The following is a 27,993-nucleotide window of genomic DNA, read 5'->3' on the forward strand; positions in this document are numbered from 1 at the left end:
ACAAGAGAAAACTTCAAAGATGATTCTGAACATGGCAGGCAAAATAGTTTTTATTGTAGGCAATTATTGAAACTGCATATGTGGCTGTATGCATAGTAAGTCATGTGGGAAAAGCATCCACAATATGGTTAAGTTTCCAGTATCTAGCTTTCATTCTTTTTTTGTAAATTTTATTAATTATATATTTTAGCAATGACATGAACAGGATTTTGCCAGGTTATAAAAATGAAGACTTTCTTGGAAGTTACTTGTAGTTTCCAAGCTGAATAGCAGAACGCACATAAACGCATCGGAAAGTAGATGGCTGGATCTCCCAGTACTGAACAGGGTTGCTGAAAAGACTCACTCCCGAGTAAGAAGCCTTCTTTGTGTTGTATCCAGGAGGGCAAAAGTCATTTGACCCCACTGCAGAGATATTGTTGTTATGCAAGTACACAACCTACAACATGAAGAAATGAAGAACGCTTATTTCCCCCTGAATATGCTGGGACTTTCCTGTAAAAAAACATTTTTAAAGACTTTCATCCTTCAGTTTGACCTTACCACTTTTCATACATAACTTGTGTTTTTTTCCCCCTTGCCTTACTATTCCCCATCTCAGAAATTTGCATGTGGTTTAATTCTAATAGCTTAGGCTAAAAACACTGTCATTAACTTGACCTCCCTTTCTCATGAATTCTCTACCTGATCTTCAAATCCTTCCAGCTGTACACATTTCCTAGTTTGTCTCTTCCAGGATTCCAGAATCTCTTCTGAATTATTGGAGTTGTCCTGATAAGATGTATAGTTTTGAGATCATAGAACATTTCTTTTTAAAGGTAAATCAAGTGTAAATTTTGAAAGAAGAACAGTAATGTCATTTTAAAACAGAAGTGAACATCCTCTTTGCCCTTGCTCTGCAGTGGTTTCCCTGCGCATGTTGAAAAATCTCAAGTGCTCACAATCGCCGCAGCGCCTACTTAGTTTGACATAATTCTGCCATAACCTCATCGCCTTCTCAGACCAAACATCTGAAAAACGTGTTGCTTTTTTCATGCACAAAATGTGGTCCTCGTTAGTTTGTCACACACAGGCTCCTCCCCCTGCAATGATCTCTTCAAAGACATCTACAAAGCTGCCTCTTGTCATGAATTTCTTCCCTGATCATCCCAATCTGCCATTCTGTATTCCAACTATATTCCTTTATGTTTAGTCATAAAAATTACCACTAGGTGACATATTATACATTTACTTGTTTTTAATTTTTTTACTAACATATTAATTATATAGAGGAGAAAGATTTTACTGTTACATTTCCACACGTTTACAATGTTTTCTAATCTATTTTACTCTCTCTGTCTCTCTTTGTCTCTGTCTCTGTCTCTGTGTCTCTGTCTCTGTCTCTGTCTCTGTCTGTCTCCGTTTCTCTCTCTGTCTCTATCTCTCTGTCTCTCTCTGTCTCTGTCTCTGTCTCTGTCTCTCTTTCTGTCTGTCTGTCTCTCTCTCTCTCTCTCTCTTCTCTTTCTCGCCTCCTCCTCCCTACTTTCCCCAAACAAGTTGTTGCTATGTACTGGGCTTTGTCTTTCTCCCCTAAATTAAAAATTCCATGAATCATGACCCTACTTTGTTTGTTCATGTCTACCTTCTCCCATTCTCCCCTGATTACTAACATATAAACTACCCTGTGTTGTAAAAGACATTACATTTTAGCTTTAAAGATTATAGTACATTTAAAAATACAATACTAATTTTAAAAATTAAGAGACTAAAAGGGACCAAAATAAATACCTATGGAAATATTACAAGTATCTCTTTGAGCAATAGATTAACTATGGTATTTTTTCATTTCTTGTATTGAAATTCCAAGCCTGGTATGTTTGGACTCTTTGAATGGTGACTAGATTATGAGAGAAGAAGATTATGATATATAGGGGATTATTGCCCTTATAAGAAACCAGAGAACTAGCTAGTACAATTTTTTTATGATCTGAGAGTAAAGCAAGCTGTTGACATTCAGAATTTTGGAGGAGTGTTTTCACTAGAGCCCAACCATGGCTACCCCCTGTTTGCAGACTTCTAATCTTGGAAGAACTATGGGAGATAAATATTTGTACTTTTTACTCACCCAGTTTATACTATTTTGTTTTGAAGGCCTGGCTGGCTATGACACTGCACAAATGATTTACTAGCATCCGAGGAAGGAGTAAAACTCTGGATATTTCTCCCAATCAATGTGGGTTTGGGTTACCTGAATGTACTTGTGCTCTGCCAGGCCACCAGGGACTCTGATGAGCTTGTTGTTGTCCAAGTGAAGCTCCCTCAGATGGGGAGTGTTGGCCAGAGAGCCATTGTCCACGGCAGAGATGCTGTTAAAACTCAGCCCCAATCTGCAACCGAAAGCAGAAAGCTCAGGTGCGCCTATCTCACCAGCAGTGTACGATTAAGCAAGCACATAGAAAGGATATTCTTTGGCATGGCACCCACGTTTCCCAGTGCTTAGAATGATTTTCCAATCTCTCTGAGCCTAGACAAAGGCTATTCTTCAGAGCTCAGCTCAGCATAATCCTTGAAACTGATTGCACAAGGCTAGATGGGTGTGTGTCTCAACACTGTTCTCCAACCACTTGAAAAACACAAGGAATTGTGTTTTTAAGGTCCCAGCAGTTTCATATCTCTCCATTGGACTAGTGACTGTCTTTTAGTATTCTCAGTACTAACAGTGCTTGTCAAGGTAAATATCTAGCCGAATTGATTAGTACATATAATGAATGTAATAAACTCCTTTGAGAAGCAACTAAAGGAAATGTCGGATCATTTGGATCACCGGTAATGAAGGAATTATGTATTTATCATATAAATATATCCAAACAATCAGTCCATTCCAAACAATGAATTAACCTACTTTCTAGAAGGGTTAACAGAAGGAACATGTTCCTTTAGTTTGAAAGAGTTCCTGGGTGCCTTTAACTGTCACTCTGGTGCCTAGTACTCTGGCTTCCAGCTTAGAGCTTTGATTCGGAGTTTGTTCCTTGGACAAATACTTGGGTTCATCCTTTTAAATAAAATCCATCACATAGGAGGGTTCTGAGGTTGTGATGTCCTCTGGTGGTAAATGGAATTCCAGGACTGGAGGTGGACTTAGACATAATTGACATGACTACATCTGTTCATCATTCTAGGGATCAAACAATAAGCAGTCAAAGATGTCAAGACAAAAGACAAAAGAGAATGGGAGTACCAGGCATTATGATGCAGCAAAATAATGACACAATAGAAGGTTCCCAGTAGAGTAACAGGAGTTTCTTAAAGTTCTTCAAATGCTAATGAAGAGGACCTGACCCTCTTCACCTTCTGCTTGTTCTGACCTATGAGCCTTTTTGAGGTCCAGATTGTAGTTCATGGGAGCAGTTTTAATCACAGCTTGATATTTGATATAATGATTAACGTCTATGGCTTGTGTGTTGCCCCATGGAATTATTTTAGTTAATGATTATTAACCTGGTATTCTGGAGCTGAACACTTTGTTTTTCACTCATTTTTAGATATTCATCTCTTGTTCTATTCCTCTCTATTTCAGAATTGTGTTCACTATAACTAACAAGATTGTAGGTTCCAACATTCAATTGAAGATGGGTGTATTTCTTTTTTGGGGGTAGGGGTCAGTTGTGGGGCTTGAACTCTGGGGCCTGGGTGCTGTCCCTCAGCTCTTCAGCTCAAGGCAAGCACTCTACCACTTGAGCCACAGCTCCACTTCCGGGTGTATTTCTTAGAATATACAACTCACAATTATTTATTTAAGGAAATTGAACATAACTATGCATTTATATATTCAGTCAAGCTGTTTTGGGGAAATATTAACTTTATGATACTACACTCTTCATTGTGCAGAGGAATGCACACAAAGCTCAAAAGTGTTATCTTTAACAACAAAGAATCCTAGTAAAGTAGGTGTAATGGTGTGTAAGTGTGTAAACATGAAACAATTTTTTTAATCTTACGCTTATGGAAAAGGCCATACACTATTTTCTCACAATTTATTCCTAATAAGAAATGAGAACACTTTCCCTGCAATGATATAAGTGATTATTTCTTTTTGTCTTCTCACAGTTTTTATTTTTAGGGCCAAAATACCAATGAGCAATAACTAGCATAATGATTTGATGGTGTAATAGAAAGATTAATTGGAAGTAAATACTCAAAAGGAATGTGATTGGCAAGCTCAAAACTAGAAAAAAAATTGCTCAGAACTTTAAGAGAAAAAAATTAGGAAATTTTGTAAAAAACAGATTTTTTTCAAAATTTAGATAACTTGGAGTTTCTATTAGCGTTTTCATAACTTTCTGCTATTTATGATTTGATTTGATAGAAAACATGAAATGGATGAATCTCAAAAATCACATGCAATTTTCAGCAAAATAAAGCTTTTCTTTGAGAGAAGCAGACATAAAATGCATGATTTACTAGATCTAAGACTGCTAATAATGACCCCAAATAGTAATTTCAAAGATAGTTTTATGTAATAAATAATGTGTCTTTTCTGCCCACATTTTTCTGTATTTAGAAGAATCAAATCACCAAATAAAGATAAGCAGGGCATAACACTACTATGAAGAATGCTTTCTTCTGCGTTAGAGACTGTAGCTAAAATACGACGGTAGGAAGCATTTTGTATTATCTAATATATCAGGGTCACTATATTCACAATGATACACTCATCTTCAGGCCGTATTACCCACTGGGAAACATCCATGGAAATGGGAAAAGCTACTTTACATATTGTTTGGTCTTCCTGATTTCTCTCACACACAAGGATAAATTTTATCTTCATTTATCTACGATGAGATTCATATACAAACATGAATCACTCAATTTGGCAGGACTACCTTAGCAGAAGCATTCTCTGTAAAAATGCTGAGAAATGTGTGCCTATTAAAAACAGAATATTCCCTGAGTACAACTCAGAAAGCTGGCCAGCTCTCTTCCCTTTATTATTTCACCATATTGCAAATATAGAGGGACCTAAGTTAAGTTATAAAGCTGATGCTACTGACTGATCAGTTATAAAGTTAAGAAGGGCCACAAAAAATAACTTTCTTCTTGTTAGTCTACATTAAATTTCAGAGATAATTTACTTTCAACACTTCAGAGAATAGAGGTAGAGAAATTCATTTTAATTATTGTAATAGTAGTCTGATAGAACACCTGATATTTCTATATCCTAATATCCTTTGTTTCAAAACATTTGCAGATTTGGCACACCATACTATAATTTCTTAATTTTCTGTTTTGTACTTTTAACTTAGAATATGCTGAATGAAAAATTCAGTTGAAACTTGGTCTAATCAGCTTCTTATATAAGATCTAAAAAATATGATATTTGCAAAATTTGAAGCAGATCTTTGGCTTATAGTGTGGGCATTATTTTGTTTACCTTTACCTTAAGAAATAATCTATATAAGCTGACATTTGGCCCAATAAAAAAATTGTCACAAAAGTTAAATCAAATCAATCACTGTGTTTCTAACTCCAAGCGTATATGTAATAGTTATATGTAGTCATTTTTCTGACAGAAAGTACTGAAAGAATGCTATTACTTAGCCAGATTAGTCAGTCCTTTCAAACTAGATGCATCAACTTTGCTGATTTTGTTGCCATCCAGATGCAATTCAGTAAGGGAAGGAGGAAGACCTGAAATACAGAAATAAACAAAATGCTAAATGATCAAAGAAGCATCATAAGCAAAAGACAGATTTAGTGCCTTAAATCTCTGAATGACTTTCAAAGACTTTCATGAATTTTCTAAATCACATATAATTTCAAAGAAATTAGTTTAATTTTTCATGCTCCTCATTCTTTTGGTAATGTATGTTTTTGAAAGTAGCCCTTCCTACTTATCTCCTTGATAGATTTAAGAATAATCATGGTCTGTTTTCATCCTACAGTATGCTTTTGACACGGCAGTTGCACAGCTGAAGTAAACTGAATGTCATAATCTTTGATAAAATATATAATATAAAATAGATGAACATTTGAATCCATATTGAATGAATTACATATAAATTAAACCTATGTAGAAAAAATTTGCCTGGTATTTCATTGGTATCATAATAAGTGAAACTGATATACTGTCCTGGCTTTTAGACTAAATCGGTTTTTTCCCCATACAATCATCAAATGCTTCAGCAATGTGGCTGAGCAGGAAGAGCTAAAGCTGACTTGCACCTATTCAATCAGGATAATTTCCTAATACAAGATGTTCAGAGGCCTAGAGTCATGTGATCTGTCATCTGTAGAGCACCTGTTAGAATAATTTCAGATCCAAAGTATCCATTAAGCCTCTGGGTAATACTTCCTGAATGTTAGAGATTTCCAAAGATTTATTAATATAAAAATAAAAGTTAAAATATTTTCATTTCCTTTTTACATCTGAGAATGTATCATAGTTTTTCTAGAGCTTTTAAGTAACACATTGTTTCACTTAAAGGAATACCAAAAACTACAAAGAAAATAAGAAATTGTTTCCACATAAAACTAACATCTGACTGGCAGAAAAGTTTGGTTCTTTGTAATATTTGGTAAGAGATTTTCAAGCTGTGCCACTGTGTAATGTCAATATTTTTATTTAGTGTAAATATTTTGGATATATTTAGTATATAGTTATGCATCTTCATGGGAGAATGTTGTGTAAGCAAGATGCCATGGAAGTAAACTTCAATTTATATGTTTATTATGTCTCAAACAATTAATGGTCATTAATCATTAATTACTTAGACTCAAGCAAATAGATTCCAAAAATCTATATTCTACAGCAACCAGGACTAAGTAATTATGATAGAGCCCTTATTCCATATATAATTGGGTGTAAAGAATTTACCAAGGCATTGGAAGTTCAAAGTGACATTTGGCTCAATTTCATACATATTTTATGTACTTTTGTCCCCCTAAATTACCAAGGAACAATTTATTTTTATCTATCAATTTTGAGAATTGAACTGATGCATGCTAGCCAAGGACCTGTTTTATAACTAGCTATGTTTTTTGTGATACCATAATTACAAAATTTAAACTCATTTTCCATTAGGTCACATCCTAGAAGAGACTTTATAAAAAACCTATTAATTTTTTGGCTGGGTGCTGGAGGCTCATGCCAGTATGCTTAGCTACACAGGAGGCAGAGATCTGAGGATTGTAGGTCAAAGCTAGCTTGAGCAAGAAAGACTGTGAGACTCTTAACTCCAATAAACTACTTTAGAAAGCCAGAAGTAGCACTGTGGCTCAAGTGGTAGAGCACTATCCTTGAACTAAAGAAACTGAAGGACAATGTCCAGGCCCATAGTTCAAGCCCCAAGACTGGAAAAAAGAAAAAAAAAAATAAGGCTATCGAATTTTACCATGTCTGGGTGGCCCAGTAGTCAGTCAGATAGACTCAATAGAACCAATTCACTGGTCATAATATTGCCTGCATAGGTTACAACTTAACTTTCCATAACAAACAAAAATTTTCCATGACAAAACAAAAACATTGAGTTTGGATTTCCAACAATATTTTGGAGAATTTTCTGTCACCTTGAGGGATGGTGGTAATGTTGGTATCAGCAATACGGATGTAAGATAGCTTCTTCATTCCCTGGAAGGCTCCATTTTCAATTCCTGAACTCTTTAGTGGGTTTGTACCCAGTTCTACAAATGTAATGAATGCAAGGCAATTAGCTAAGATATCAGAAGAAAATGCAGTGTTCTTTTCATCAAAGATTCTGAAAAGAGATTTGGTTAAATGACTGACACACTAATGAAAGAAAAAAGAGCATACTCTTCAGAAGAATCACAAAATGGAATAAAACTGCTTACTAAAATAAACAAAACCAGTTGTGGTGCTTCATGCTTGGAATCCTAGCTTCTAATTCTAGCAGCAGTTGGAAGCAGATGGATCACAGTTTTTCAGGTTGACCCCCATCTCCAAAAGTAAATGAGTAAATAAATAATGAACAAATACATGATTTATGAAAATGTAGCCCCATCATTTCTTGCAGTTTTCCAGGAAATAAGTCATGTTTAAACAAGTGCCATTACTCTTCTAACATACTTTGAAAACATTGTCAAAGAATGTGAAGCTAGCATTTTATTATCCAATTAAAAACGTATTTTGAAACTACATGTTCAGCAACTATAAAGCAGAATAACACATTATTTAAAACAAATAATATATGGTTGTTCAGAACACAAATCTCCCCTAGGTAAAGTATCCCCAAATACTTCTGATTAAGACTACTTAAATCCATTCTACAGTCTGCATAGAGCACAGAATGACTTCAGTCCTTTATTTTTCTCTATGTTTTCAGATTCTCCAGGTCAAGGAGGTACTCATCGCTGTAAGGCATAGAATCCCATTTCTCCTGGCCAGATACTCACCACTGTAAGGCATAGAATCCCATTTCTCCTGGCCAAATTACTATAATTTCTGCAGCCTTTAAGCATATAGGCTGCAGGTCATTCACCTTCTTGCAGCTAAAGCTTACTTGAAATCTCTCAAGGTGAACCTTCAATCCTGGTCTTCAAGTTATAAGAATATCTGTACCTATGACAATCATCTGGTTCAATCCATTGAACACAGCTTTTCGCACTTTGGTGATCTCGTTCTCATGGGCGCGAAGCTCCTGAAGAGTTTTGGGCATTTTTTCTGGCAATTCCTTCAGATGATTCTTGGACAGATAAAGTCGTTCAAGTTTCACCAGAGGAGTAAATGCTCCAGGACTGATTTTGCTGATTTTGTTGTTGACGAGGATCAATGCCTGTAGGCAGCAAAAAAGAAAAATGTTCCTTAGACTGAAAAAACATCCCAGGTACATACAAATATGCTGTCCATTCTTTCCCACATGAATGCATGCGTGTGTACATGTATGACATTCATTCTATTCATGCAACGAACAGTAACTTAGGAAATTAATCATACAACTAAAAGCAACTGTGACTTATTTTTGTATGTGTATGTGTAAAACTGCATATGCATATTATAGATATAAATATGATTATAATAAATAATCCTAAAGGTTGGAGTTACTAGGTTCACCCATGAAACCTATCATCAGCATCACAGAATTTCATCTCCCTCTTTGTTTCTAGGCATCCAGATGCCTTTTCATTGGTGGTTATCAGTTAGCTCTGAAAGAGTGGTGCCAACTTATACTATGACAGCAATATAAGAAACTAAAATTTTGCTATAACCTAAAAAAAATATTAGTATCATTTTTCAAAACTTTTTTCCAGATTAATAGCACTTAGAGTTTTAGTTGTTGCTTTTTTTGCATTTATTTGTCACTTTAAATGTTAAATCATTTAAATTTTGTTGTATTTACTACTTTTTGATGAAAGACATTCCATCTTCACAAATGCTTCTCATTTGTATTAAACTTTTATATTAACACTTGACTTAGATGTAGTCCCTCGGACCTGAAAATATTAATATATTTGTCTGTTGGCTTTTTATCCTTTTGTAACAAAAATATTAATGGTTTTGATCATTTTCTGATTTATATCCAAGTTCTCCTTGTAGTTCATTATTACTACGCCAACAGATATTGGTAATTATATTTATGGACTACTTTATTCTGTTTATATATATTCTAACAGATCTGTATTCTTTTTGTCATTTTAAGTCAACTTTATCAACTATTCTAATAGGACTTTAGGATCATTTATTGGGGTTTAAAATTTTTGTATTTTTTTTTGGGGGGGGGGGGGGAGAGCTGTCTTGGGACTTGAACTCTGGGCCTAAGCACTGTCCCTAGACTCTTTTTGCTTAAGGCTAGTGCTCTACCACTTGAGTCACAGCACCATTTTCAGATTTGTATGTGATTAATTGAAGATAAGAGTCTCACGTACTTTCCTGACCAGGCTGGCTTCAAACTGGAAGCCTCACATCTCAGTCTAGGATGTAACTAGGATTACAGGCATCAGCCACCAGTACCTGGCAGAATTTTGTGTTTTTAACTTAAAGACATATTTTTGCAAGTGTGTGAATGGAGAAGGGTGAGATATGAGTTAGGATATTCAGACTGTGATAATTTTCCATTTCAGAAATGAAATATTTTCTGAAGGTAATAGCTAACTAAGCCATATAGATTCTCATGTAATTCACACTGTTTGATGAACTACAATTTATTACAAAGGGTATTATCTTGCATCTATTTACTGCTTCTTTAGTACAAATTTCTAAGCGATTCTAAATGAATATTAACAGAAAATTTGAATACTTCTGTTGGTGAAGGTCTCACATAGGAAACTGATAGTAGCAAGCAGGAAAGTCAGTAAAAACCAGATCAAGAGAGTAAAGAGTAAACCACTGTACAGGCAATGACAGAAGCCTCATGATACATTCAAAGGAAGTCTTCCTGGAGGAAAATGTTGAACACTTGATGTAGTTAGGTACATGAAACTCTGGTTGATTTTCTGTTAAATGTTGCAATCTGACTTTTCATACCATGTACATTTTCCCCAAAGGCTCTGTCAGACCAACTCTAAGGGACTTTTTAGTTATTCTTATATTTACAGGAACTTCTTATTGTACATGCTCAAGCAGACTACTCCCTTCTTCTTTTTTTATTAATAAGTTTTTTATTGTGAAAATACCGTACACAGGGGTTACAATTACATGAGCAAGGTAATGAGTACATTTCTTATCAAGCATTGTTGCCTCCTCCTTTGTTTCCCCTTACCATCCTTGCCCTTCCAGTCCCCCCCAACCCCTGCCAAAGTTGTAAAGTAAGATGCTATGTCAGACTACTCCCTTCTAAGCACCACTTTGCTGTGTGACTTTGAGAAAGCAGCTAACCCCTCTATTTCCTCTTTTTTCCTCATCTGTGAAAAAGGGTTATCCATTTACTGAACAAGAATAAGAATGGTTGTGAGGATTCAATAAGATAATGAATTTAAGGTATTAAGAATCATTCTTAGTACATACTAATTTATTACTAATCAGTTATTGAGAATTTTTTATTTTAATTTAAAAAGCCTTTATTTCAATTACTTAGTTTTAATCACAAGAAATGCGTTACATGAGACCATTTATCACATTACATTTTATTTTGTTTCTTTAATATATTTAATTTCTTTAAGTAGTCATGCAAAAGAGTTGCCACCAACAGAGCAGTTTATGAATATAGTGCCTCCTGGTCATTTTCCATTATTTTATAGATCAAGTTCATAAGTTTTCTACACTCTCTATAAAATTACTCAGGCAAGAAGTTACAGAGTTGTAAATGAATAGTTATTGGAGAATAAAGGTGGCTTTGTTTTCTGTTTTATCTTTCCCATTGTAATCCTCCTTGTAATTCAAGTAAAGCCTCCCTAGATGAAATTATGATGCTTGTATAATAATAAGGATCACAAATGAAAGGCTAGTAGGAAAACAGCTGTTAAATAACCCCCTCATGGTTGGAGGCTTTAATAAACGCTCACTTCTTCCAATGTATGCTTGAAGTAGAAAGAAAAGGATAATGTAGATGACAGCTCCTTAAACACACAGAGAAGGCAACAGACAAAGAAAGAACACCTTATGGCCAATATTGGATTTAGAGAGAATGCACAGAAAGATCAAAGAGCTTGATAAATTATTCAGATTACATTTAAATATCTGTAAAGTAAGGGAATAGAGCACAAGAAATTCCCTTCTTAAAAAAGAATTAGCCTCAGGGTAAACTTATGCAACTAGATTGGGGCTTTTAAACACGTATTATTTTAGTGAAATTGATGATACTCACTCATCACTGGCATCTCTTTAAACTTATTTTAATAATAGTTTAAAAGTGCCTGACACTCTTGGCTTAAGTATCAGCTTAAGTTGGCTTAAGTACCAGCTCACTACAACAAAAACTTTTAGCTTAAGGTGGAGATGATAAATCAGTACATTGAGTATAGCATTTAGTTACATTCTATTGTTTTTTTAAAACTATTTGATTTAGAATCTTTAACCTTACTTGTATTGTAAACTTAATTTCTTTCTTTCTTTTTTTTTTTGAGAGCTCAAGGGTACAGGAGCTTGAACTTTGGAGCCTTCACTCTTGCTCAGCTTGCTTGCTATGCCTGGTGTGCTACTACTTGAACCATACCTCCAGCCAAAGTTTTTGCTAGTTAATCAGAAATATCTCTCTGACTTTTTCATCCTGCTTGATTTCAAAAAATTGCTCCCCAAGGTCTCAGATTCCTGAATATCAAGGATAATGTGCATGAGCCACCAGCTCCTGGCTCACAAAATTTTAAGGAAAATGTTTGGATTAAAAAAAAAATCTAAACCAAATGCCAATGGCCCTGGCCTGTAATTCTAGCTTCCCAGAGGCTAAGAAGATTGTGATTCAAAGCTAGCCAGGGCAGGAAAGCTCATGTGATTCTTATCTCCAATTAACCACACCAAAAGCCAGAAATGGAGTTGTGGCTTTAGTGGGTAGAGCACTAGCATTAGTGCTACTAGCACTAGAAAGTAAAGCTCAGGGACTATGTTAGTCACTGAGTTCAAGCCCCAGAACCTGCACCGAAAATATAAACAAACAAAAAAAAATAAATCTGGTATATAATTAATGATTTTTTTTTTCTGAACCTGGTTTAGCTTGGTGCCTGTTCTTGGGGCTTGAACTCAGGTTTTAGGCACTGTCCCTGAGCACCCTTTACTCAAGGCTAATGCTCCACCACTTTAAGCCAGCTCTACTTCTGTTTTTCTGGTGGTTACTTGGAGATAAGAATCTCAGGGACTTTCCTATTCAGACTGGCTTTGGTCAGTGATCCTCAGATCTCAGCCTCCTGAGTAGTAGGATTTCAGGCATGAACCACCAGCACCCAGTTATTCTATTGCATTATTGTTTGTGAACTAAATTTCTTATTCTATTATTTATCAGCCAGGTGGTTTATTTTTATTTATTTATTTATTTATTGTCGGTCGTGGGGCCTAAACTCTGGGTCTGGTCGCTATCTCTCAGATCTTCAGCTGAAAGCTAGTGCTCTACCACTTGAGCCACAACACCAATTTTGGTTTTTTCTGCTTATGTGATGCTAAGGAATTGAACCCAAGGTCTCATGCATGCGAGACAAGCACTCTACCTACCACTGAGCCACCTTTCCAGCCCCTAGGTGGTATATTTTATCTTCATATTTTACCATACATTGCTTATTTCATTATGCATTTCCTTAATTATTTTCTATAATTACTACAATAAACATAAAAGCAAAGTTTTCTATATTTATTCCCTCAGCAACTACAAATGTATTTCTAAAATATTCATTATAAATAAAACTTATTTTCCGAAAATTTGATTGCTTTATAGTGAATTTTTTTTTGTCCAAGATTAGGATTCAAACTTGGTATCTGACACTTGCCTTTGCTCATTGGCTTGTGCTCTACAACTTGAGCCATGCTGCCAACCTCTATGGTGTAGTTTTAATGTTGAACAAAAACTACTTTTTTGAAATTTCCACTTATTAGGCAAGTCTGTCATTCTTCAGTTGTAGGCAATAAATGAAATTGCTCTTCTCAACATGGCCCTTCAGATATATCACTAGTGACTCCTGTTCATTCACTTTAGCCATCCAAGTCTTCATCACTTGTACTTAGCATGCATGACTTCTAGACACCTATCCCATGATGGTCCTTTGTATGGTCTGTAATGACACTCAAACCATGCTCTGCCAAGGGATCACACACACAGCATGTGTGACCCAGTGGAATACAGCCACAGGGAGATTTGCATAGCATAGCTTTTGAACATTGCTATCTGGATTACATATACTAAAAGTACAACAATAATTATTCTATAGACATCCTATAGAGCAACTAGATTTAATAACAAATATCAGAATCTAGCGCTGGTGCTCTGTGTGAACAGAAAATCCATTCACTTTTACAGAAAGTTGCTTTGGAATGTTTGACCTTATTAAATTGGATTGATCATTTGATCATTCTCTCTTTATTGCATGACCTTCTGCTTTGCCATTACATGCACTCTTTGCCCTTTTTGGATCTCCTGTACGTCTTGAAACGCTGACCTTGGCAACAGTTCTCTCAAGAATGTTGAACCATAAGAAATACTTTCAGGACATTTGGAGGAAGAATCACATCTCCTCAGGTCTCTTGGGACTAACAACTCTTAATTCCTTCAGGTCTTGAGCCTTGTAGATCTGGATGCTGCAAAATGCACGTTGGTTCCCATACCCCTTGACAAAAACCTCCTGCTCTAAAGTCTCCTCTAGGATATGTTTCTGAGCATTCAATCTCTTTACTGATGAACTCCTGGCCAGCAAACAACCTTACTGTCAGGCAGAGATAAGTGGAAACACCACTAAGGTATGCATCTATGTGTCTTTGCGTGCATAGATGTGACTAGAATTGTATTAACTAAGCAATATGTGGCTTTTAAATCCTGTTTCTCTTGGTACCAAGAGAATTTAGGAAATAATTATTTGAGAATCTAGAAGATCATTCACACCTTTCTTAGAGAAAAAAATTAAACAAATGAAAAAATACTAAGATTAATATATTTTGTAATTCATCCCAGTGTCTCAGTACAATCTGATTGAGAAATGCATCTATTTTATGGGTAAAAACATAGAAGGGGATTAAAATATGAAGATATTTTGAAGTATGTAATGAAGACCTGTGGAGGAGCAGTAGGAATATTGGACAGAGTTTTAGTGGCTAATTAATATGATGTTCTGCTTAACCATCCTAAGAAGAGAATTTAATACACACTTGTGTGCTGCTTTGCCACAAGTACTCTTGGGTTTACTTCAGCTTTGAGTTGAAAAATGTTTGTTATAAGTAAATGAATAAATTAATAGTTCTTACATGAAGGTTCTTGAGGTTCTTAAAGTCCCCATCTTTGATTTCGGTTATTTTGTTGTTTTGCAGATCCAGTAGTGTTGTATCTGGGGGAAGATCTCTGGGCACTGAGTCCAAACCTAGCATAAACATAAAAGGAATGAAAATTCAGTTACAAAGAATGCATGACTTAAGAATCACAAAGGACTTTTATTCTTATTTGGGTGTCTGAGAGTTTTTTAAATAAGTTCATAAGTTGTTAGGCACCTGGATTGATTTGACAGCATGGTACTGTGAATAAAAGGGCGATAATTAGGAATATATATTTGTCTCTTGTATATTGATATATAATCCTTCAGCTACTTTCTCAAGTAAGTAACCAGTCTTAAAGTAAGACTGGTTTGGATGTTTTGCTTTTCTTTTCTTTTCTTTCTCTTCGTTTCTTTTCTTTTTAGATCCTCTATACAGTGTTTTTAGAACCTATATAAAGCAATTTGGTAGTTGCTCTGAACTTTATTTGCTAAATGATGGGAATATAATAATAACAAATATAGGTTACCCAGGAATATAATTCATGGAAAATACAATTTAATCTATAGTTTTCAATCAAAAGTACAATTTCAACGAAACATAACTTCTATGTTGAAAAAGTACTTTTCCAAGCTGGGCACCAGTGGCTTACACCTGTAATCCTAGCTACTCAGGAGGCTGAGATCTGAGGATCACGGTTCAAAGCTAGCCCGGACAGAAAAGTCTATGAGACTCTGATCTCCAATAAACCACTAGAAAACCAGAACTGGTGCTGTGGCTCAAGAGGTTGAGCACTCGACTTGAGCTGAAGAGCTCAGGGATCGCACCCAGGCCCAGAGTTCAAGCCCCACGACAGACAAAAAAAAAAAAAAAGTACTGTTCCACATTTTTTTCAGTAAGCATCTACCCATGAACTAAATAGTAATCATACTTCAACTTCCTTTATCTTTTACTAAATTTTTAAAAAATATCTAAAAGCGCTTATTTCAGATTTTTGGTTTACAAATCTTTGCTCTAATGACAATGGAGAAAATATTATTTAATGGTTACTATCTCTATTTTAGTATCAGAATGCAGGTGATTTTGAATTCACATCTATATGCTGCATAAATGTCGAACTCATTACAGAAATGGTTTCCATAGAAATAGCAAGAGTGAAGCATTGTCAGCAGTAAACAGTAAACCACCAGAACAGCTACCTCGTAGGAGGATATTTAATGGCACTATACAATCGTAATTACTGCCATTTTCAGAAATGTCAATTTACTAATTGAATTCAATTAGAGGGAGAAGACTTCTGCCAAATCTTTGAAAATTAATGTTATTCCAACCAAGACATAATTTCCTTTCATTTGGAATGGTTACTACCCACGTCTCATTATTAGTTTTCTTTTTTAGTCTTAATTTTCATTTATGCTTACTTGTATTCACTGGTAAACTTAAATTCTGGTTACATTCTTAACATTTCTTCAGTGTCAAGTGGCAAAGAAAATTTCAGCTATGGAAGGTAAGAAAGAGGTGTTTGAATGGATGACAATTTTGATCATATTGTCATCCTATAACTTTATAATGATAAAAATTCCTTAAGGTGAACGACATACCTTCTTTCAGAAGACTTAACATGAAAATACCATCTTCAGATTTGTGATTTTTGCAGTTGAATTCTTGGAGGACTATTGAAATGATTAAAATTATATTCTATTACATGCTCTGAAGCAGGAATAAATACTTATACCTTTGAGCAATTTCATATACTGACAACTTATTACTGATCATGTATCTTTATATAGTTTCAAGGATAATTTTTAGAATTTAAAATGTTATCTATTTCTCAATAGCCTGATATGACAAGTAGGCAGTACAATGATTTCCTGTTATGAGATAATTTTGTAGGAAAGGTTTACTGATAAGTCCTTCTGGCTAAGAGTGACAAATGGTCCTGGAAGTAACATTCCTGGCTTCTAGTATGATCTTCTTTGCTGTCTTACCTTTTGGTATCCCCAAAAGAATTGTTATGACATCATACCTCTTAAATGTTACATATTTTAAAACTTAGACAAGACATTGGGCTATTAACTAGCATTTTAAAAGCTAAAGGCAGCTGGGCACTGGTGGCTCACACTGTAAAGAGGCTGAGATCTGAGGATCACCATTCAAAGCCAATCTGGATAGGAGATTCTCATCTCCAGTTAGACACCAAAATGCCAGAAGTAGAGCTGTGGCTCAAGTACCAGCCATAAGTGAAAAGAGTTCAGGGATAGCACCCAGGCCCTAAGTTCAAACCCCAGAACTGGACCAAAGAATGAATGAATGAATAAAAAATAAAATAAATAAATGCAAACTATAATGGCAAATTTCCCCATTAATGAGTTCTTAGAATGTGACAGAGAGAAGGATCTATAAATATCAGCTAGTCTATGATTCCAGGCAGGCTCTATAATGAAGATATATATCAGTTTCTGTCAACAGGTAATCAGGTTAGATTTGATTTAAAATGGCACACAACACACATACACACTTTTGTGTGTCCACATTTATGAGACCATTCCTCTGCTCCCACTTCTTTTCCTACTTTTAAATGCATTTTCTTTTAAATAAGATTTTGTAGCAAATAGCAGGTTGCTGTCATTTTTTAGAACTGGTTTTTAAGCTTATTAAGAAATGAACTTGTTCCACATTGTAACATACTTACATGCCCCAGAAATCAGGGAACTCCTGAGCTAATCCCAATCCTCTTTTAGCACAGGTAAACACAAAGCACAAGAAGTTACATGGCTCACTCTATTGTCTCATGGCTACCAAAGCTAGCCTTTGCATATACTATGTTCAGTTCTAGCCATTTATTTTGTTCATACAATGTATGTTTTATGGGAAACCCCACCCAGTAATTTCCTCCTACTTTTATTCTAACAATACTTTGAAGCTTACTCAGTTACCCCCTATTCTCTATAAACAACCATCCCTGCACCTTAGATAACAGTGATCTCCTACCGCCAAACCCATTAGAAAATACACACTTGCAAGCTTGATAAACCACCCTATATTTTCAGTGGTTTGTTTGTTAGTTCCTGCAAGTTCAGCGTAAGCAGAGATGATTGATTTCCATCTAGTATTTCTCTCTCTGTTTTGCATACTGGTATGTTTGTGGTTGATTCATTGAAAAAAGAAATCACACAGCCTTATTGTCCAATGATAAAACATTTAGAGATTTGTATTAAAAATCTCTCCAATCTCTCCTTTTATTGGACATACCTTCCTCAAAAACATTATATTTGATCCAGGCTCCAGTGGATAATGCCTTGAATCCTAGATACTCAAAAGAGGCTGAGATCTGAGGATCATGGTTCAAAGCCAGCCCATACAGGAAAGTCTGTAAACCTCTTATCTCCAGTGAACCACTAGCAAAAACTGGAAGTGGTGTTATAGCTCAAAGCGGGAAAGCACTAATATTGAGCAAAAATGCTCAGAAACAGCACTTAGGACCTGAGTTCAAGACCCATGAACAACAGAAAATTTTTTTTGTCAAATTATATAAAAGGAACTTACTTTTCTTTAAAATACAATTATTAAAGTAAATAAAACTCTAAGCTGTTACTGGGAAATTATTTTTGCTTTTCATTTTGGAAAAGTACTTTTTTCTTCTTTCTGATTGCTCCACTGATGACCATCATTGTTCTACTTGCTAATGTCATCAATCTGATAAATATCTTGTTGAAAGAGGCCAGGGTGTCCTGAGTCATGAAACATCATGTTTTTTTTGTTTGTTTTTTTTTTTTTTTGCTATGTGGCCTGAGCCTAAATTCAAAGATTTATTTTTGTTGATTTCAAACAAATTATACTTTTGCAATTCAAACTTCAGTTTAATAAATGTGACAACAGTGATACAATTACTTCAGCTTTTGGTATATCACCAAGATCACATTTAGGATTCTTAGTTCCAACAAATGCTCCTATTTTAGGCAGGGTGTTTTCTGTTTTTCCTTTTACTCTTAAAAATGGCAAATTGGAATGTAATGTTAGTTAGAAAAGGCTTCAGAAACAGAAGACTTCCCTCTTACTTCTATTCTTTTTCCATCTATCCTTAAGACCCCACCAAACATAAGACGTTTTTCTGAATAGAAAGCGTACCAAGACACATTACCACCGTATTTCCTTCTGGTAAAGAAAAGAGATTTATGAAGAGGTAATTAAAATATACTACATAATTACAAATATAAAATAATAATCTGTAATTGATTATTATAGAGTTATTAAGGCAACTGCAGATTAAATATAAAGCTCAAAACCAGCAGAAATTTTTTCCAGAGTCTGCAGGTTGAATTAGGTAAAACTAAATCTTAGATGTTGTAGTTCCTGTTGGCTTTCCTCCTTTTATTGATGGGATTGCATAATGTCTTAATTTCTTTATTTTTTTTAATTTTTGAGGCCATATATAATCTCCATGCAATTCTTGTGAAGAGAAAAGTTGAAAGGGTCTACTGTTTTCCACTTCTTCCCAGGGAATTGCTGTCTGGCTAACCTATTTCTATCATGTCCTCTGGAGCCAGGATGTTCCAAAGGAGAATGGATCACAGCTGCAATATCAGGAAGTGCCTTGATCCCACACAGCTGCCTCACTCTCCCTGCTGGGGCCAGGGAGGGAACTTGGGCTATGTCTATGTTCAGGCATCATTAACCCCTTCAAATCCAGAGTCTTGGTTATCTGGTCACATCTGATCAATACTCTTATTTTACCTCAGGGCTGCGCATTCTTGGCTTCTACCCAGTGATATGGACTTAGCCTGTGCACAGCCTCTTTACTTTAGTATGTTTTGCATAAATTCTTCCAATGCATCTGAAACTCTCCATCCAGGAAAATCCATGTCCCCATTGCTACAGAGTCTAGACTTAAATTACAACTGGGTTCCTAGCACTCTGTCCTCCCCTCTACAAAACAGGCCAGATTTATCTTTCAAAATTAATTTAACTTCACTTTAATTCTTTTATTAAAGAGTAAGATAAATCCCTGATCATCCCAGGAGAAAGCAAGATTTGGAGGCTTCAAAGTTAAAAGTAGTAAAGGACAAAGTTGGCCTTGAGATCAGAGGCGTTCATCCCCCTAACCTAAGTTCTCTCCATGAGTGAATTTTAAACGTATTTTGATTCTTTTCAAACTTGATTTTGGAAATATATTTAATGACGATACTTTAGATTGGAAAATAGAGAAAAAGATATTGTAATAGGTATTTGACTTCGGTGGGGGCCTGATCTATATTGCAGAAATGACTTTCTAAAAGTTGAAAGTCATTATTGAAGTATACTGCCTGGTGACAGTTGATTCCAGGATAACTGATTGAACCAGAGTACAGAAGTAGGAGATAGAAAATGCTGCCCTTCAAGATATCCAGCACAGAAAACAGAATAGCTAATCAAGATCAACATTTGAATATTTGATGAGTGAGTTACATTTGTCCGTGGATGGATACTTTCTGTTTATTGTTTCCTTGTCTTGGCTTTAGTGAATGGTGCTACGGTGTGGTAGTTCTACTTTTGTTTTGTTTTGCCAGTCCTGGGGTTTGAACTCAGGGCCTGAGTGCTGTTCTTGGGCTCTTTTGTGAAGGCTAGCACTTACCACTTGAGCCACAGCTATACTGCTAGCTTTTTAGTGTTTAACTGGAGATAAAAGTCAAACAGATTTTCCTGATCTGGCTGGCTTTGAACCATGATCCTCATATCTCAGCCTCCAGAGGAGTGAGGGTTATAGGTATGAGCCACTGGTGATGGGCTGGTAATTTTATTTTTAAGTTTCTGAGGACCCTCCTATATAGTTTCCCAGGCTGAGTGTACTAATATTCCCAGTAGCAGCATGCAAGCTATCCTTTTCCTCACATCTTTTCCAGCACTTACTATCATTACGTTTTTTGGTGTGCCAGTACTGGGGTTTGTACTCTGATCGTTACACTCTGATATGCTGTTTTATTTCCTTTCCTCACAGCTGTAATCCTATTTGTCTAATGTGCATTAACTGAAGAATGTGTACAGAAAGCAATACACACACACACACACACACACACACACGCACACGCACACACACACACGCACACACACACACACGCACACACACACACACACACACACGCACACACACACACACACACACACACACCAAAATACTGTCTTTTTTTTTTTTTTTTTGGTCCGGTCGTGGGGCCTGAACTCTGGGCCTGGGCGCTGTCCCTCAGCTCTTCAGCTCAAGGCTAGCTCTGTCCCTCAGCTCTTCAGCTCAAGGCTAGCTCTACCACTTGAGCCACAGCGCCACTTCCGGCTTTTTTCTTTTTTCTTTTTAATGTGGTGCTGAGGAATCGAACCCAGGGCCTCAGGCATGCAAGGCAAGTGCTCTACCACTAAGCCACCTTCCCAGCCCAATACTAAGTCTTTAATAGGATTGAAATCCTGTTGAGTGTAGCAAGAAGAATGAACTGGAGATCACAATGTTCAGAGAAACAAGTGAGGCACAGAGAAACAAGTAATACATATTTTCACTCTTAAGTGGTTTTTATAGAATTTGATTTCAGGGAAGTTGAGGGTAGAATAGTAGTTATTAGAGGATGCAGACAGTGGGAAGGGTAGGTAAGGTTCGACTAATGGATCCTAAATTACAGTTTGATAAGGATAAGAATTTGTACTCTTGCACTTTAGATTGACTATAAATTTAAAAAACCAGTATAATGTAGATTTATAAAGCTAGAAGAAAAGATGTTTGAGGAATCTGGGCCATGCCTCAAATATTTTTCTTTAATTATTTTTAAAATACAGCCTTACACTTTTGTCCAGGGAGGATATTGGACAAATATCTTCCTTTCCTTGTATTCTACATAACTTGGAAAACAGGTGTGTGCCACCACGCTAAATTGAATTCTTTGAGATGGGCTCTCATTAACTATTTCCACCAACTACCCTCTAACCACAGTCATCTTGAGCTCTACCTTCTATGCATCTGAAAGCAAAATTTACCTTGCAGAGAATTCTTCAGAACCTGGTCATTTTAGCAACTTTAGAAAAATTCTCCCTGTGTTACATACAGCAAATAGTGTCTCTTTGATTACTTTTCAATCCCTTTATTCATTTGTCCAAGAAAAGAATCCAGGTCATCTATAGATACTTATAAATTTTTCCATAGAATTTGATAGTAATTCAGTCTCCCTTTCACTGAATAGATGATTCAAGAAGAGATGATAAGCCACACAACAACCCAAGATTGACAAGAACAGGTACCATCTTTGTCTTTCTCATCTACTTCTCCCCAATGTTATGGGCTCTTGTTATATTTTCTGAGTCAATGAATGAATTACTGAATCAATGAACCTAGTGGGAGTAGTCTACATAGCCTTTTAAAAGCCATCATACCCAATGTTGATTGGGGTTTTTAATTCAATATAGTATATATTCACATTAAAGAAACAATCTCCACTCCCTGATAATCACGAGGCAAAGGCAGTAAAATCATATTCCCAGACAAAGTATGAGAAAAACTAAAAGTGTAATTTTAGTGGTAGAGTTCTTGCCCAGCAAGGATGAGGACCTCAGTTTAATCTTCAGTAATGCCAAAAAGCTATTGGGGTGCTTTACTCATTACTATTGAATATGCCTTTTATTAGTGGCTCTGTGTAGTTTATTCCCTTTTCAGAAATTGCTGGTACTTTTTTTTTTGGGTCCGGTCATGGGGTCTGAACTTTGGGCTTGGGCACTATACCTCAGCTCTTCAGCTCAAGACTAGTGCTCTACCACTTGAGCCACAGCGCCACTTCCAGCTTTTTTCTTTTTGCTTATGTGGTGCTGAGGAATTGAACCCAGGGCCTCAAGCATGCAAGGCAAGCACTCTACCACTGAAGCACCTTCCCAGCCCTGCTGGTACTTTTGTCACCTGCAAAGTATTACTAACAACCATGTCCTGAGTAAATATAGGATCATGAGAGAAATGTCATATATTCTGTGGAATCTCTTTCATACCAAAATACACATGGCACCATCATCCTGTGAAAACTTTGTTTTCCATTGCAGCCAGAAAATATACCAAAGGAAAGAAGGAATGTGAATTAGCAGTTCTGTAAACTGAGTTCATTTCTAAACTTAGTTTGGCTCTTCAAAAGTTTCTGGAGATTTATCTCTTACGCATGTTGCTCTTAAAAATTCCAGGCCAAATTTTTCTTTAAAATGATAAATCAAACTATCTTTAGGGCATTAGACAAAAGATACATGTTCCAGATTATATTGAATATTTACACTGTCCTTTGGTTATAAACATTTCCTTTGAAATGTTATAAACAGATAGATTATACAATGTCAAAGATAAAGACAAATTTAAGACCCAGAAATGAAAGCTATGTCTTTGTGCTTGGAAAATAAGTGTGTGTTGTAAAATCTACCTTGTTTTGCTTCTGATAGCTGGATTCTTTATGAATTAGTAATATTCAAACTCCTCTCTCTGGGACATGTCAAGAATAGGGAGATTGTCCAGGTTTTTCTTTAAGAGCTAAGATTTCATGAAATTACACTATAAAATTTAAGTGAACAATTACTCTGGGAACAGAACATAAGTCATTATTTTGTTCCAAATTTTATTTTGTAAAAGGGGCCATGAAACTCTGGGAGGAAAAAAAAGAATATAAAAATGATTTGTGAATGTCGAGCATGGCTTTAGAAAATAGATAAGGGCAGGAACAAAGATTGTGTGTGTCCTAACCCTCTAAGCCTCTTCTCTTTCCATCCTACCCTGCTTCCTTTACTTCTCATTAGGTGGCACTGTCTCTTGCTTTTGAAACTGAAATGCCAAATTCTCAGAGCAGCCACTGGCAGGACGAAGGTAAACAAGTTGGCAATGCAAACCTGCATTCTACTTACCCAAATCAGAACACTGTACCACCCGAAGGTGGCATTGACAGCGGAAGGGACATATGGGTCCCAGGGCCTCCAGTTCTGGTAGCTCATGAAAGATCTCAGGAACTCGCTCAGGAACTCGCTCAGGAACTTCTGGTTCTAGCCCAGAAGCCTCATCTTCCAGCATAAAGTCAAATAAGCCTTTCTGTTGGAATGGTCCGGCCCAGGAAACTTGTGCAAGCAGGAGGAAGATGAGAGTTGCCTTCATGATTTATCTCATAGATTTTCACAACCTGAGAACCTAGAAAACAAGTCAAAGGTTTAGGAAGAGCAGTGTTTTCCTGGGCAAATGGCATTTCTTCTATAATTTCCCAGAGAAGAGTGAGCCATGAGAACTGTGTACGAAATATCATTGATTACGAGGAAATTGAGTATTAAAAATAAGTTCGAAAACTGATAAGGAAGCTGTGGTCACGCTTGCACAACCATTTATTTACAAATACAAATCTGAATATTATTAAGTCCATCTGTGTGAATGCAGGGTCTGACCTAAGATCATATACTCTCTCCTCTCATCATCTGCAAAGTTTATAAAATAATAATTTTGTTGTTCACTCAACACAGTTATGCTACAGACAAATAAAATATTGACTGTACCCAGGACCAATTTCCAACTCCTTCCTAGAAACATCATTGCAAGCCAAGCTCATCTGTCCATCCTATCTCTATAGATCTAGCCCTGCTCATCAGTCTTTGAACTATTGCAAGAGATCTCAACTCATTTCTGCCTGGAACATTTCATCTACTCCAGCTCGTCTTCCACTGCACTGTACAAGTCACCTTCTAAGAACAATTAAACTTGACCTCATTAAATTCTACAGCCAACCATTTGCTAACATCTCCTGCTTTTAATGGTGTCCATGTTCACGAAGGTCCTTGGTAAGACGACTCATCATCTGTTGCCAACAGATACTTCTAGCTACGTTTGCACTTTGTGAAGACCATTTTGTGTCTTCTCCAGGCCTCACTTCAGTCCTGCATCCTATCCACCTTGCTATTTAGATACCTACCTTCAATGAAAGTTGGAAAGATTAAATGAGATACTGGGAGTCCCTGCTGTATTCCCTGTTTCATCCAGCAGGATGCTGCTCTCTCTCTCTTCTGTCCTTCCAGCACACACTGCTCTTTAACCTCTTTTAAAGAACTTATCACATTATATTGCAATTTGTTTTGTGTGCTTGCTCTGTCCCTGCATCGTGATCTACTCCTTCGGGGCGTGTCTTTTATTCCTTGTCCTGTCCCGGGCCTTGCACAATATTTCAAACACAAATGACTCAATTGAGCATCAGCTTATTAATAATATAATTGATTCCATTGGTACTAAGGAATAAATTTGTCAGACTTCTTAAATTATAAAAAATGTGTTTTTTTCCATGAGCGAATTTCTAGTATAAAAAAATTATCAAATGGAGACACCAACTTGGTATAAGAAAAAAAATCATCAAATGAAAACTTGAACTTGGTATGAGAAAAAAAATCACCTCTACAAATGCAACTGTTGGCTAGAATCCCAATTCATTATTTTTAATGAGTGAATAAATATGCACAGAAGTCTTGATTTTTAAGTTATTTGGTTTACTAATAAGATTATTTAATTTTGTTAAAAGGTATATCTATAAAACATTAATTTATACATTAATTCAATAAACACATACTCACACATGCGTTAACATGACTGATGTGAACTAAAGAATTATAAGTAGTAACTATGAATAACAAAAAATAGTTGATTTTATAAAGAAGAAGGAGTCTGGGTATGACATGACATATTTTAAAATTCCTTTGAAACTCTTCTAAGTATGCCAAAGATATATTGTAGTGGATGCCTTAGTTTCGTGGTCACCACCTTAAATGACACATTAATAAGAAACTGTATTGAAGCTGCATATTTGTTAGTAAAATTTAACAAACTGTTTTGGGTCATGTTATTCAAAAGTACCATATGCAAACCAGGAAGAAAAAAGAACTTTTCATGGATAACCTGAATTAATCTTCTAGATGATTCCGCCAGATCAACTAAAGGAAACAAACACTTTCCACTTAGGAAAATTACAACTTCATTTTAGGTTATGTTTATATCTTTAATACTGAAGTATGTCCAAGGCAGTACTTTTTTGTAGCATTTCATTTTTAAAATAGGAAAAATCATTCACATTTCCTCTCTACGTTTGACATCAATTCTTTTCTCTGGGATACCATTCTAACTCAGTTAGTTATGGAGTTCCTCTTTAAGAGTGGAGTATTGTTTTAGCAATATGGTTCCTTGAGGTTCTTCTTTAGAGGAGGTTTGCTGTCTGGTTCACATTAAAATGCAATGTTTACCACACATTTTCTAGCCTTGCATATTTAATATCTTACAATTTTAGAAGAAATATGGAGTAAAGTGATTGCAGCTTTAATAAATAGCAATGAGAGTTAATGCAGATGTCTCTAATCTTCTCTCCAGCATAGAAAATGCCTGCTGGTTTCACAACTGAACATTAATTAGCTCAGAGAAAACAGATGAATGTGTACATTTGTTTACTCCTGTTGAAATGGGCAAGTTCTCTGCACAATATTCTTTTCCTTGAAGCTGAATACAGCCAGAGAGCTTATAACTTCAATGACTTGTTGTTATGATGTTCATTTAGGGGCATGTGTGTGTGTGTGTGTATGTGTGTGTGCATTGTAATCTCAAGGGAAGAGTGCTGTAGCTAGAAACTTCATGTAAATTCTTCCATGAAATACTTGTTTTAACTGAGTGTCATGATACTTGTATGCCAAGCCTACTAAAGTAATTAATGTGCGCTGTTTATATTTATGATTTCTTTGATCATTTCCTTTCTTCCTTAATAAATCATAAAAATAAACAGCAAACAGCAGTAGTCCATACAACTTGCAATAAGATTCTCATTTTGATGATTCACTTTTCATAGTATCTCAAAATACATATAAATTCACAATTCCACAAGGCTGGCTAGTTGTTGTGCTTTAAATTTGCTTTATCAAATATAATATTTGGTGACTCCCAAATTTAATTAACTATATCATTCAGATCAACATTTATCTAGAGGTATTCATACCTTGATATAGCTTTTAGAGTAATGTTTTAACCCTTATAAGTGGATCTGTAAAAACAGAACAAAATTAAAATCTCACAGCTCTAGAAAATAAATAATAAAAGCAGCATTCATTCATAAACAGGGGAAAATATAAAAATGTTTGGCTTTTTTTTCTTACTACATTACTGGTAAATACAGCAAGGGGAAGAAAAAGCCACAGGTATTTACATTTCTGGGAGCCATTTAACCCTATTTTAAAGTTACAAAAACGTTAGCTCACATTTTTATTTCATACGTAATAATATCTTTTAAAACTTCACATGCACTGAAAATACTGACTGGATGCTTGTTTGTTTTTAAGATACAACTACAAGAATATCTCAGGTCTTCAATAAATGTTTTCAGTGTTTCTTTTGTCCTCTCATAATAACTTCCATTCATTTCTGGGGTTGTACAAAAACAAATTAGGTCTCTACAACTACAGAATTCACTTCCCTGAGGTTTTAAAAGTTTTTAAATTATGCAGGAACAGAGTAGGAGAATAAGCATTTAAATATCCAACATTAGATTAGAATAGTTTTCCCATGAACAGCCAACAGTCTCATCAGTACAAATACATAAACATGAATGTACATAGTTACAATGTTACAAAGTTACAAAGTTGTGTTTTTTAAACAAACATCTTTGTAAGAACAGAAGAAAAAGCATAAAAACAATGCATCCAACCCTTTTCCCAAACACTTCTGCTTTCAAGCACTCTTTGCTCAAAATATTGCATAAAGATTAATAAAAGTTTAGCACAAATTTTCTTTTCTTTTTTTCTCACCAAATATTTCCTTTTGCTAACCACTTGACCCAAGTTTTATTAGTCTGTAGCAGAGTTCAGGACAATTATTGAAAGCCATACCTTTTCAATCCGGGTATTTGCCACAGGAACTCTCAAAGAAGAGATGTAATTACACTAAATATTCAGCCCAGCCAGAGTTTGCAGGTGTGGAAAGAAGGAGGAGGAGGAGGAGGAGGGGGAGGAGAAGGAGGAGAAGGGGGTAGATGCTCCTCTGTGGCTGTCACTAGGTTGAAAATCTCCTGCTTCTACTCCATAGCACAGTTAAAAAATAAGGTTTCCCTCAATGAACACAATCCGGCTGACACCCACATTAGATCATATGGTAATGATATGTCTCTTGTAGTGTAGCCAGAAACTTTATCGGTTCTCTCTCTCTCTCT

The 27,993-nt window shown here is 35.7% G+C and overlaps 1 protein-coding gene across 3 annotated transcripts; it reads right to left on the reverse strand.

Moving 5' to 3' along the window:
* Window positions 1–32: 32 nt before the first annotated feature.
* Window positions 33–27,993, reverse strand: Dcn (decorin). Of its 3 annotated transcripts, none has more exons than XM_042693199.1 (8): window positions 27,674–27,993; window positions 23,690–23,966; window positions 14,807–14,919; window positions 8,555–8,768; window positions 7,546–7,659; window positions 5,574–5,667; window positions 2,228–2,366; window positions 33–439 (listed from the first exon to the last, which is right to left on the reverse strand). In XM_042693199.1, the coding sequence occupies exons 2-8, from the start codon at window positions 23,931–23,933 to the stop codon at window positions 245–247; spliced, it is 1,113 nt and encodes a 370-aa protein (XP_042549133.1). In that variant the 5' UTR covers window positions 23,934–23,966; window positions 27,674–27,993; the 3' UTR covers window positions 33–244. The 3 variants fall into 3 exon arrangements, with proteins under 3 accessions (XP_042549133.1, XP_042549135.1, XP_042549134.1); XM_042693201.1 differs by lacking the exon at window positions 27,674–27,993 and adding an exon at window positions 24,749–24,915 and having other exon boundaries at window positions 23,690–23,979; XM_042693200.1 differs by lacking the exon at window positions 27,674–27,993 and adding an exon at window positions 24,736–24,915.

Source organism: Dipodomys spectabilis, unplaced genomic scaffold (genome assembly GCF_019054845.1).
Source record: "Dipodomys spectabilis isolate Male_0828 unplaced genomic scaffold, ASM1905484v1 ptg000163l, whole genome shotgun sequence".
NCBI lineage: Eukaryota > Metazoa > Chordata > Mammalia > Rodentia > Heteromyidae > Dipodomys > Dipodomys spectabilis.